The following is a 12,882-nucleotide window of genomic DNA, read 5'->3' as shown; positions in this document are numbered from 1 at the left end:
TACAGATTTACAGAAACAATTTTGACACAAATATCGCTGAGTAATCGCACGACTTTGGTTCTTTTTTTAATATAGTATAAATCTAGGAGCACGAGAAGGTCCTGGGCTCGTTTCCTGGGCGGCGCGGGACTTTTCCCTCGAGTTTGCACGTTCTTCCCGTGTCTGGGACGGATTCCCATCTTCATATTTGTGTCGATGTTTTCTTTTTTCGTACAATCCGGTTCAATATCGCCAGTAAAAACAAACAAAAAGTGGTCGTTTCCCGGGCCCCCCTGGCAGCACGGGGCCCCCCTGGCAGCACGGGGCCCCCCTGGCAGCACGGGGCCCCCCTGGCAGCACAGGGCCCCCCTGGCAGCACAGGGCCCCCCTGGCAGCACAGGGCCCCCCTGGCAGCACGGTGCCCAACTGGTGAGGCCCCCCCCCCGGCGGCACGACCCCCCCGGCTGCACGATCCCCCCCAGCTGCACGATTCCCCCCGGCGGCACGATCCCCCCCGGCGGCACGATCCCCCCTGGCGGCCCCCCACACACAGGAAACAATAAATTCAGGGGGAAACGACCATTTTTTGTTTTTAATGACAATATCAAACTGAGTTTGCGACTCGTTTTATGAAGACATCACTTAAAATCAGAAAATAAAGTTATTAACGAGGCGAGAAAAGGCCCCCCCGTCGTTAAGGGCTATAGTCGTTTAGTCTTTAGTTTATTTCAGGTCAATGGATTATTTTACAGGATTATATGTGAAGGAGGAAGTGCAGTTGAATTTTGGGATGTTTCCAAAGCTCGAGCGTTTCAATTGTGACTTTCTCATCAAATTGACACGATATTTGAGCTTAAAATATGAAACAACGATTTGACCAATGAGAAACGCCTTCAAATACTCTGCGTCCAATGAGAACAGAGCGACAGTGAGTGATCGATTCACCGTCGATCCGTCATTTCTCTCGTACAATGAGACTTTTTAAACACATTTTAGCTCAAATAAAGGTGAATATTTACAGATGAAGTGTATCGTTAATGCAAATCACAAATAGTTTGTTCTTTTTTGGCGTTTTGATTGAATAATGTCGGATAAAGAATAAATACAGCTATAGTCACGTTGTTTTTCCAGGATAGATATTACTGAAGCTGCTCAGTTCAAACCGTCCCACGCTCTCCCTCAGTTCAAACCGTCCCGCGCTCTCCCTCAGTTCAAACCGTCCCGCGCTCTCCCTCAGTTCAAACCGTCCCGCGCTCTCCCTCAGTTCAAACCGTCCCGCGCTCTCCCTCAGTTCAAACCGTCCCGCGCTCTCCCTCAGTTCAAACCGTCCCGCGCTCTCCCTCAGTTCAAACCGTCCCGCGCTCTCCCTCAGTTCAAACCGTCCCGCGCTCTCCCTCAGTTCAAACCGTCCCGCGCTCTCCCTCAGTTCAAACCGTCCCGTGCTCTTCCTCAGTTCAAACCGTCCCGCGCTCTTCCTCAGTTCAAACCGTCCCGTGCTCTTCCTCAGTTCAAACCGTCCCGTGCTCTTCCTCAGTTCAAACCGTCCCGTGCTCTTCCTCAGTTCAAACCGTCCCGTGCTCTTCCTCAGTTCAAACCGTCCCGTGCTCTTCCTCAGTTCAAACCGTCCCGCCCCGGGGTCCGTCACACGTGGTGGTTGCGTATGACGGAGCCGGGCCTGCTCGGGTGCAGCAGGATGGCGTTGGAGTGCGGTCGTGGGCGGAGCTGTCCGTTGCTGTAGTAGAAGTGGGTGTGCAGCGCTTCGGAGAGCTGGTAACTCCCGCTGTCGGAGTCGTCATCCGCCGGCCCCAGGGCGGGTGGGCTCCACGGCTCCGGGGCTTGTCGCAGGTGGGGCAGCTCGCCGTCTCGACAGGCAACGAGGACGTCCTCCTGCGGCGGCTTCAGCGGGACCAGAGACGAGGGCAGGCCGGAGTCCTGCGGGGGGAAGGAGCTTACAGCATGTGATCCGACCAATCAAATACAAGCACGCTAAGGCAAATCAGGATACATTTGTTCTCAAGAATTTACCGTATTTTCCAGACTATAAGTCGCACCTTTTTTGATAGTTTTGGCCGGGGTGCGACTTATACTTTTATACTTATACACTTATACTCCGGAGCGACTTATATGTGATATTATTTGTTATTTTCACACTTGCAACTGCATTTCATACTCCAGTGCAACTTATATATGTTTTTTTTTTCTCTATTATACATTTTTTGGCTGGTGCGACTTATAGTCCAGAAAATACGGTAGAACAAATCTATGTGTCCTGTCCCAGAAAATAAATAATAAAACAGATTGGGGATATTATAGTGAACACATGTCTTCTCTCGACACAGAACAGGAAGTGGATCGTAGCGTCAGCAGTTCCTCACCAGAGACATGTTGCTGCTCTTCAGGCAAGACTCCGCCCTCCTCCCCCGCTCTAGCTCCGGGTCCATCTCTCTCTCACACCACACCACGGGGCGACCGAGCGCGTCCACCACCACATCACCAGGGGGCGCCCACCGCCCCGCCAGCGTCGCCTGGCTGCCTCTGTAGAGCGGCCTCTCCTGCATTTACAGCGGAGTGAGTCAAGACGAGCTTTGAACTTGAACTCTTCAATGTTCCACATGAATTTAACCCGTTTATCACCATGGAGACAAGAACGACACCCCAGTAATGAGTAACAGTAATAAAGAGGTAATAAAGAGGTTATAGAGCGGTAATAAAGAGGTTATAGAACGGTAATAAAGAGCGTTATAGAGCGGTAATAAAGAGGTTATAGAGCGGTAATAAAGAGGTTATAGAACGGTAATAAAGAGCGTTATAGAGCGGTAATAAAGAGGTTATAGAGCGGTAATAAAGAGGGTTATAGAACAGTAATAAAGCGGTTATAGAAGGGTAATAAAGACGTTATAAAACTGTAATAAAGGGCTTTTAGAACGTAATAAAGGGGTGGTAGAGGTTATAGAACGTAATAAAGGGGTTATTGAACAGTAATAAAGGGGTTATAGGACAGTAATAAAGAGGTTATAGAACAGTAGTAAAGGTAATAAAGGGGTTGTTGAACGGTAATAAAGGGGTTGTAGAGGTTATAGAACAGTAATTAAGAGGTTATAGGACAGATGAAATATAGAAAAGATGTGGCACAGGTTTAAAGGACATAAAAAGCCTGCACACTGGTGCAGTGGAGCGTTCAGTGACACAGTGATAATACCAGACTCACCAAAGACATCTGGCTCTGCTTCATTCTGCTGTCGACCCGGAGCAGGGCGTAGTCCTCAGGCTGAGCAGAGAAGAGAAAAGTCACCATAGTGTTAGCTTCTTTTAGCTTTAGCCAATACAGACACACTCACCATAGTGTTAGCTTCTTTTAGCTTTAGCCAATACGGACACACTCACCATAGTGTTAGCTTCTTTTAGCTTTAGCCAATACAGACACACTCACCATAGTGTTAGCTTCTTTTAGCTTTAGCCAATACAGACACACTCACCATAGTGTTAGCTTCTTTTAGCTTTAGCCAATACAGACACACTAACAATAGTGTTAGCTTCTTTTAGCTTTAGCCAATACAGACACACTCACCATAGTGTTAGCTTCTTTTAGCTTTAGCCAATACAGACACACTCACCATAGTGTTAGCTTCTTTTAGCTTTAGCCAATACAGACACACTCACCATAGTGTTAGCTTCTTTTAGCTTTAGCCAATACAGACACACTCGCCATAGTGTTAGCTTCTTTTAGCTTTAGCCAATACAGACACACTCGCCATAGTGTTAGCTTCTTTTAGCTTTAGCCAATACAGACACACTAACAATAGTGTTAGCTTCTTTTAGCTTTAGCCAATACAGACACACTCACCATAGTGTTAGCTTCTTTTAGCTTTAGCCAATACTGACACACTCACAATAGTGTTAGCTTCTTTTAGCTTTAGCCAATACAGACACACTCTCAATAGTGTTAGCTTCCTTTAGCTTTAGCCAATACAGACACACACACAATAGTGTTAGCTTCTTTTAGCTTTAGCCAATACAGACACACTCACCATAGTGTTAGCTTCTTTTAGCTTTAGCCAATACAGACACACTCACAATAGTGTTAGCTTCTTTTAGCTTTAGCCAATACAGACACACTCACAATAGTGTTAGCTTCTTTTAGCTTTAGCCAATACAGACACACTCACCATAGTGTTAGCTTATTTTAGCTTTAGCCAATACAGACACACTCACAATAGTGTTAGCTTCTTTTAGCTTTAGCCAACACACTCACAATAGTGTTAGCTTCTTTTAGCTTTAGCCAATACAGACACACTCACCATAGTGTTAGCTTCTTTTAGCTTTAGCCAATACAGACACACTCACCATAGTGTTAGCTTCGTTTAGCTTTAGCCAATACAGACACACTCACAATAGTGTTGGCTTCTTTTAGCTTTAGCCAATACAGACACACTCACAATAGTGTTAGCTTCTTTTAGCTTTAGCCAACACACTCACAATAGTGTTAGCTTCTTTTAGCTTTAGCCAATACAGACACACTCACCCTAGTGTTAGCTTCTTTTAGCTTTAGCCAATACAGACACACTCACAATAGTGTTAGCTTCTTTTAGCTTTAGCCAATACAGACACACTCACAATAGTGTTAGCTTCTTTTAGCTTTAGCCAATACAGACACACTCACCATAGTGTTAGCTTCTTTTAGCTTTAGCCAATACAGACACACTCACAATAGTGTTAGCTTCTTTTAGCTTTAGCCAATACAGACACACTCACCATAGTGTTAGCTTCTTTTAGCTTTAGCCAATACAGACACACTCACCATAGTGTTAGCTTCTTTTAGCTTTAGCCAATACAGACACACTCACAATAGTGTTAGCTTCTTTTAGCTTTAGCCAATACAGACACACTCACAATAGTGTTAGCTTCTTTTAGCTTTAGCCAATACAGACTTAGTCACTGTTAGCTTCTTTTACAATCATTTGAGAGCGAAACGGTAGAACGAAAAGCGCAAATTAATTCGTTATTCGTTGTGTGTGCGTTAAAAAGTATTTAAGTTCAAGTTTTTGAGGTTTATCATGGAGAACAGTTGTCCGTTTACCTGGCTTCTGGGGTCGCTGCTGACGGAGTTGAGTCGTCTCAAGGAGGTCTGTCTGGAGAGAGAGTTGATTTCCTCCCTGAAGCGGAAGAAACAGAAGAGAACGCACCGTTTTTACACCTCCCAACGATTGGGACTTTAAATCATGTCCAGTTCTCTTAAAAGAAGTTTAAATGTGTCACTCTCAGCAGATACGCGAGTCTTAAGAACATTACTGACATCATCCAAAAAAAATAGTGTTTGTTTTTACAGACTTTATTCCAGAAATGTGGGCTAAACTCACAGAAACCCTTTCATTCATTCATATCGTTAGCGTTTCTTCTGTTTTCAGGTTGTTTGCAGCGTTATGCTCCCTTGACACGTTATTAATAAAAGATTGAATTATTGTTTCTGAAAAGTCATTAAATCTTGACGTTGTTACATTGCGCTCGATACTCGACGCTGATTTCGAACACCACACCACAATGTCATTTTCAAAATATTAGTACTTTAATTATGTGTATTTGGTCTTAAACTAGTCTTATAACGCTTAAAATAATTCTGAAAAGTCCAATTGTGTCCCATTTATATGATGTTTTTGTATCGACACATCGTCTAGTTCCGATAGTAGTTTTAATATTGATTATCGTCTGATTTTCGATACTTTTAAACCACTATATGCCCAGAATGAAAGTGTGTCCTGGGTTAAGACTCAGCTCAGTGGAGAGTGAACACGTTTGGACTCTCCGAGCTGGTGTAAAAGCCTCACGTTTTCTCGCTGAGCTCCATCTCCAGTTTCTTGTGCTTGTTTTTGTGATGGCGATTGACGAAGACGATGACGAGGACCATGAGGAGCAGCAGCAGCCCCGCCCCCGCTCCGATCAGGATCAGCAGGCGACTGTCGCTGGTGATGTCCGCCAAACGGAACGAACGCTCTGGGAACGAGACCGGAGCTTATTCACAATCAGACGAACCCTTACAGTTTAAAGATACACGTGGGAGTGAGCGAATGTGCAAGAAATATAAGTGTTTTTAAATGTTGCAAGTGCCGTTTTTGGAAAAATGCAAGGTTTGTTTGTATTGAGCACTTTATCAAAAATGACCCCAGAAAGCAACAGAAATGTCTAGTATAATCATCATCATCATCATCATGAAAAAAATAACAATACATAATAATAATAATTGAAAATAATAATACATAATAATAATTTGAAAAATAATAATAATAATAATAATAACAACACATAATAATTAGAAATAATAATACATAATAATAATTAGAAAAAATAAAACATACTAATAATACGTAATAATAATTAAAAATAAATAAATAAATAATAATAATACATAGTGATGACGATGATGGTGATTATTGCTTTAATTATTATATGGAATTATTTACAGCTATTGCATTATTTAAACAGTGTGTGTATATTGTTATGAAGATTTAATGCAATGAAAAGCTGTAAATGTGAGTATTTGCGATGAGTTACTTTCCACTTCTGGACAAACGCGTGCATATAATCCTCCCCCTTCACCACCAGAGGGCAGCGCTCCCCTCTCACCTGCCACAGTGAACTCGTACTCGGTCCTGCCGGCTCCCCCCCTTCACCACCAGAGAGCAGCGCTCCCCTCTCACCTGCCACAGTGAACTCGTACTCGGTCCTGCCGGCTCCCCCCCTTCACCACCAGAGGGCAGCGCTCCCCTCTCACCTGCCACAGTGAACTCGTACTCGGTCCTGCCGGCTCCCCCCCTTCACCACCAGAGGGCAGCGCTCCCCTCTCACCTGCCACAGTGAACTCGTACTCGGTCCTGCCGGCTCCCCCCCTTCACCACCAGAGGGCAGCGCTCCCCTCTCACCTGCCACAGTGAACTCGTACTCGGTCCTGCCGGCTCCCCCCCTTCACCACCAGAGGGCAGCGCTCCCCTCTCACCTGCCACAGTGAACTCGTACTCGGTCCTGCCGGCTCCCCCCCTTCACCACCAGAGGGCAGCGCTCCCCTCTCACCTGCCACAGTGAACTCGTACTCGGTCCTGCCGGCTCCCCCCCTTCACCACCAGAGGGCAGCGCTCCCCTCTCACCTGCCACAGTGAACTCGTACTCGGTCCTGCCGGCTCCCCCCCTTCACCACCAGAGGGCAGCGCTCCCCTCTCACCTGCCACAGTGAACTCGTACTCGGTCCTGCCGGCTCCCCCCCTTCACCACCAGAGGGCAGCGCTCCCCTCTCACCTGCCACAGTGAACTCGTACTCGGTCCTGCCGGCTCCCACAGCGTTCAGCGCCGCACACTCGTAAACGCCGCTGTCGTTCAGGCGCAGGGCTCGTCTGAAGAGCAGTTTGTTCTCCGTCACCACAACGCCTTCAGGTAAAGCCCTGTCGTTCCTTTAAAAACACACAAGAACATTTACAAACTCATGCGACACGGGCAAAACATGCAAATATGATACACAATGAAAGGAAATACGGTCTTGAAACGTTGAGAAAAAGATGCGCCAGTTCTCGAATAACTCTGTTTAAGTTGTTCTAGTGACTTTTCCCACACGTATGTACAATAAAATATTCAGAAGTATTTCATTTTGTTATTTAGGTAAAAGTATTACAGGAGGATAACAGGCACAAGTATTTTTTATTTATTTTCTTTGGTCTGTTTGCTCTCTTCAATCTGCAGTAAAATATGTTCATTTAGTTTAAACGACAGAGTTAAATTGGACATAAAGATCGGCCCTTAAAGTGGCAGTTCTTGATCATTGATGCAATTTGTGTCGTACATTTTTTGAGTGATTTTTGTCTTTTTTCGGTGCTGCCAGGAGCATGTTCCAGAGGTTTCCACATATTGTGTTCATGGCAGGAGTTTTGAAGCCCAAACACACTACATCGAGTGGGATGATGACGTCAGGGAACGCGTGACGGTGGTTTGCCTCCTGACGGCCACAGACTCTCCAACAGCTAGACCCTCCAACAGCTTAGACTCTCCAACAGCTAGACCCTCCAACAGCTTAGACTCTCCAACAGCTTAGACTCTCCAACAGCTTAGACTCTCCAACAGCTAGACCCTCCAACAGCTAGACCCTCCAACAGAATGTGATTTTCTGGCTCTCATTGGAGATACACATGTATTTTCCCATTCTTCGTCCGTCCAAACAAAATGACCTTCCATTTATTTTTACTATAATCAGTAGAACGTCTGTCCAAATTGTTGATCCGTTTATATAATTTAGATATTATTCCTCTTGAAAGTTCTGATTTACAAGCGTCACTCAATATTCCGGTCAAAGTGCTGCGTAGCTCGTTGCTTTTGTTCGTTTGCGTGGTTCTGATGACTCCGGTACATCCTCACACGCCTGCGTTACAGCGATCCGCCTCGTCCTGAACAATGCGTGGACTTGGATCTGGCAGGGCGCACAAAGGGGGAGGCGGTTTCTGGACCTGGTCCTCAGAGAGGCTCGGGTTGCCTCGCTTCCGTGGGGGAGCGGCGGACGTTTACCTGCAGTTTACCCCCCGAAAAGGTCAGCTCGGGTTTCCCTTCCCAAACCCCCGCCGCCTGGCTCCGCCCTTTAGAGCCGACGCACGGGCCGATCCGCGCCATGGTGCAAAACGAGCCCGATAAGAGTAATGAGTCTGCGACGGTCAAAGGAGCAACGCTGTTCAATTCAGTTTGGTGAAAGAGAGAATAGTTTACCGTAACGTCCAGTAATGACTGTAGAACTGGAAAGGAATTACTCAATTACTGTATTTTCCGGACTACAAGTAGCACTCCGAAGCGACTTATATGTGATATTATTTGTTATTTTTTACACTTGCAACCGCATTTCATACTCCAGTGCGACTTATATATGTTTTTTCTTCTCTATTATGCATTTTTTGGCTGGTGCGATTTATACTCCAGTGCGACTTATAAGCCAGAAAATACGGTACTCTCTTTTGACATGATATTTACTTTTCAATTGTTATTATTATGGTATATATATCATTGTTTTGTTACATTATATTAAAAAATTGTGCACTTTGGGAAGAGCGATATTGACGAAAACGAATATCTCAATGACGATATTCAAATGATTTCATGGCAATCAATGAGAATGTGCTGAAATGTGCTCTAAATATCTTAAATATCACATTGAACACAGAAAAAGTGCAGAAATGTCAAATTTTTACCGTATTTTCCGGAGTATAAGTCCGGAAAAAAATGCATAATAGAGAAGAAAAAAAAACATAAGTCTCACTGGAGTATGAAATGCTGTTGCAAGTGTGAAAATAACAAATAATATCACATATAAGTCGCTCCGGAGTATAAGTATTTAAGTATAAGTCGCACCCCAGCAAGAACTATGAAAAAATTAAAATACGGTATATTTTGGTCAGTTTGTTCTCTCAACACGTGGAAACAACACAACTGTACAATCTGCTCCAAAAGATGTTTTATTATTTAATTAAATCCACTTTGTCCTTAATTTCTCTGGGACGTTGTAACTTCAAAGGTCGTTTATTCCAAATGCAATTTTCTCCCTCAAAGACGTAAAGATCAGACCTTAAAGCAGCTCCTAAACACACCAAACTCTACAGTCTTGTACTCGACAACATGTGGATGGAACGTGCTGAAGGATTTGCTGAGATCTAATTCTAAGCCTGATTTATGTTTTAAGTCTAAAAAAATTAGGCGGAATTAGACATTTCAGGCCAATTTTCGTCAGTTTTTCAGATTTAAATGTCACAAATGTGTGCAATTCTGTCCGTTTTTCAGATTTAAATGTCACAAATGTGTGCAATTCTGTCCGTTTTTTCAGATTTAAATGTCACAAATGTGTGCAATTCTGTCCGTTTTTCAGATTTAAATGTCACAAATGTGTGCAATTCTGTCCGTTTTTCAGATTTAAATGTCACAAATGTGTGCAATTCTGTCCGTTTTTCAGATTTAAATGTCACTAATGTGTGCAATTCTGTCCGTTTTTCAGATTTAAATGTCACAAATGTGTGCAATTCTGTCCGTTTTTTCAGATTTAAATGTCACAAATGTGTGCAATTCTGTCCGTTTTTCAGATTTAAATGTCACAAATGTGTGCAATTATGTCCGTTTTTTCAGATTTAAATGTCACAAATGTGTGCAATTCTGTCCGTTTTTCAGATTTAAATGTCACTAATGTGTGCAATTCTGTCCGTTTTTCAGATTTAAATGTCACAAATGTGTGCAATTCTGTCCGTTTTTCAGATTTAAATGTCACAAATGTGTGCAATTCTGTCAGTTTTTTTAGATTTAAATGTCACAAATGTGTGCAATTCTGTCCGTTTTTCAGATTTAAATGTCACAAATCTGTGCAATTCTGTCCGTTTTTTCAGATTTAAATGTCACAAATGTGTGCAATTCTGTCCGTTTGTCAGATTTAAATGTCACAAATGTGTGCAATTCTGTCCGTTTTTTCAGATTTAAATGTCACAAATGTGTGCAATTCTGCCCGTTTTTTCAGATTTAAATGTCACAAATGTGTGCAATTCTGCCAGTTTTTCAGATTTAAATGTCACAAATGTGTGCAATTCTGTCCGTTTTTCAGATTTAAATGTCACAAATGTGTGCAATTCTGCCAGTTTTTCAGATTTAAATGTCACAAATGTGTGCAATTCTGTTTGTTTTTCAGATTTAAATGTCACACATGTGTTTTTCAGATTTTAAATTTCACAAATGTGTGCAATTCTGCCAGTTTTTCAGATTTAAATGTCACAAATGTGTTTTTCAGATTTTAATGTCACAAATGTGTGCAATTCTGTCTGTTTTTGCGCATAAAAAGATTTCTTTATGAAAACACGACACGATGAAAAACGTGTAATACATTTGTTTCTTACATTTACGTGACGTTTCAGCCGCGGCACGTTTCAGCCGCGGCACGTTTCCGTCTGCCGCGGCTGAAACGGCCTCTCTAATTAGAATCACCCTGTATTTTGACGGCATTACGCGTCTTATCTGTGGCAGGGCTGTGATTAAGAGCTCGTCTGTCGTCTGCTGCTCCTCGTGTGAAAATACTTCTGCTCTGGAGAAACGAGACACCGAGCCAACGAAAAGAACCGCTCGACAAAACACAAGGATCGACACAGTTTGATCGCTTTGTTTTGTGAGAGGAAATCCATCCACATGTTTATTTTTACCGCTTTCTTATGGGATAAAAGGACATATTACACCCTTTTTGTTTAAGATGTGGTCCTCAAACGGGGCTAAAGCAGGACTAAAGCAGGACTGAAGCAGGACTAAAGCAGGTCTAAAGCAGGACTGAAGCAGGACTGAAGCAGGACTAAAACAGGACTAAAGCAGGACTAAAACAGGACTAAAGCAGGACTAAAGCAGGACTGAAGCAGGTCTAAAGCAGGACTAAAGCAGGACTAAAGCAGGACTAAAGCAGGGCTAAAGCAGGGCTAAAGCAGGGCTAAAGCAGGGCTAAAGCAGGACTGAAGCAGGACTGAAGCAGGTCTAAAGCAGGGCTAAAGCAGGACTAAAGCAGGGCTAAAGCAGGGCTAAAGCAGGACTGAAGCAGGACTGAAGCAGGACTAAAGCAGGGCTAAAGCAGGACTAAAGCAGGTCTAAAGCAGGGCTAAAGCAGGACTAAAGCAGGACTGAAGCAGGACTGAAGCAGGTCTAAAGCAGGGCTAAAGCAGGACTAAAGTAGGACTAAAGCAGGGCTAAAGCAGGGCTAAAGCAGGGCTAAAGCAGGACTAAAGCAGGACTAAAGCAAGACTAAAGCAGGACTAAAGCAGGTCTAAAGCAGGACTAAAGCAGGACTAAAGCAGGGCTAAAGCAGGAATAAAGCAGGGCTAAAGCAGGACTAAAGCAGGACTAAAGCAGGTCTTAAACAGGTCTAAAGCAGGACTAAAGCAGGACTAAAACAGGACTAAAGCAGGACTAAAGCAGGACTAAAGCAGGACTAAAGCAGGACTAAAGCAGGACTAAAACAGGACTAAAGCAAGACTAAAGCAGGACTAAAGCAGGTCTAAAGCAGGACTAAAGCAGGACTAAAGCAGGACTAAACCAGGACTAAAGCAGGTCTAAAGCAGGACTAAAGCAGGACTAAAGCAGGACTAAACAGGACTAAAGCAGGACTAAACCAGGTCTAAACAAGACTAAAGCAGGACTAAAGCAGGACTAAAGCAGGACTAAAACAGGACTAAAGCAGGACTAAAGCAGGTCTAAAGCAGGACTAAAGCAGGACTAAAGCAGGACTGAAGCAGGACTGAAGCAAGACTGAAGCAGGGCTAAAGCAGGAATAAAGCAGGACTAAAGCAGGACTAAAGCAGGAATAAAGCAGGACTAAAGCAGGTCTAAAGCAGGACTAAAGCAGGACTAAAGCAGGAATAAAGCAGGACTAAACAGGACTAAAGCAGGACTAAAGCAGGACTAAAGCAGGACTAAAGCAGGACTAAACCAGGTCTAAACAAGACTAAAGCAGGACTAAACCAGGACTAAACAGGACTAAACAGGACTAAACAGGTCTAAACCAGGTCCAAACCCCCGAGTACACATAATAAAGTACTTTACCACTTCCAGGTGACGGATGAGACCTGTGGTTGTCCTCGAGCGTGGCAGACGAGCTCGGCCTTTTCCATCCCCACAAACCAGTGTCCCGACCCGGGCGTGATCTTCACCTCTGGAGGGTCTGAAAACAACCACGCAACATTCAGAACCAGAACGGCACTTACTCACAGTACAATCTTTAGGTATTTGTACTTTCTAAGGACTTCAAAGTATAAAGGACTTTCTTATGGTTAGAGGGGTGACTTTGCTGCATCAAGTTCACGACCCAAATACAAATATACCTGAATATATAAGAAGAAACTCTGAGAAATGGATCTAAAAAAAAAATATCAGGAC

At 43.7% G+C, this 12,882-nt stretch overlaps 1 protein-coding gene across 1 annotated transcript in view; it reads right to left on the bottom strand.

Moving 5' to 3' along the window:
- Positions 1–606: 606 nt before the first annotated feature.
- Positions 607–12,882, bottom strand: part of nectin4b (nectin cell adhesion molecule 4b) — a 30,498-nt gene continuing 18,222 nt past the window's right edge. The window contains exons 5-11 of the mRNA XM_072440215.1: positions 12,550–12,667; positions 7,264–7,415; positions 5,802–5,967; positions 5,057–5,132; positions 3,188–3,247; positions 2,355–2,531; positions 607–1,911 (exon numbers count right to left, since the gene is read on the bottom strand). Coding sequence (XP_072296316.1) covers positions 1,621–1,911; positions 2,355–2,531; positions 3,188–3,247; positions 5,057–5,132; positions 5,802–5,967; positions 7,264–7,415; positions 12,550–12,667 — 1,040 coding nt within the window. The 3' untranslated portion in view covers positions 607–1,620. The remainder of the gene's footprint in view (positions 1,912–2,354; positions 2,532–3,187; positions 3,248–5,056; positions 5,133–5,801; positions 5,968–7,263; positions 7,416–12,549; positions 12,668–12,882) is intronic.

This window comes from Eucyclogobius newberryi, unplaced genomic scaffold (genome assembly GCF_026437365.1).
Source record: "Eucyclogobius newberryi isolate DKJ021-1_F unplaced genomic scaffold, fEucNew1.0.hap1 SCAF_115, whole genome shotgun sequence".
NCBI classification, from domain to species: Eukaryota; Metazoa; Chordata; class Actinopteri; order Gobiiformes; family Gobiidae; genus Eucyclogobius; species Eucyclogobius newberryi.
This window is presented reverse-complemented; position numbering and strand designations above follow the sequence as displayed.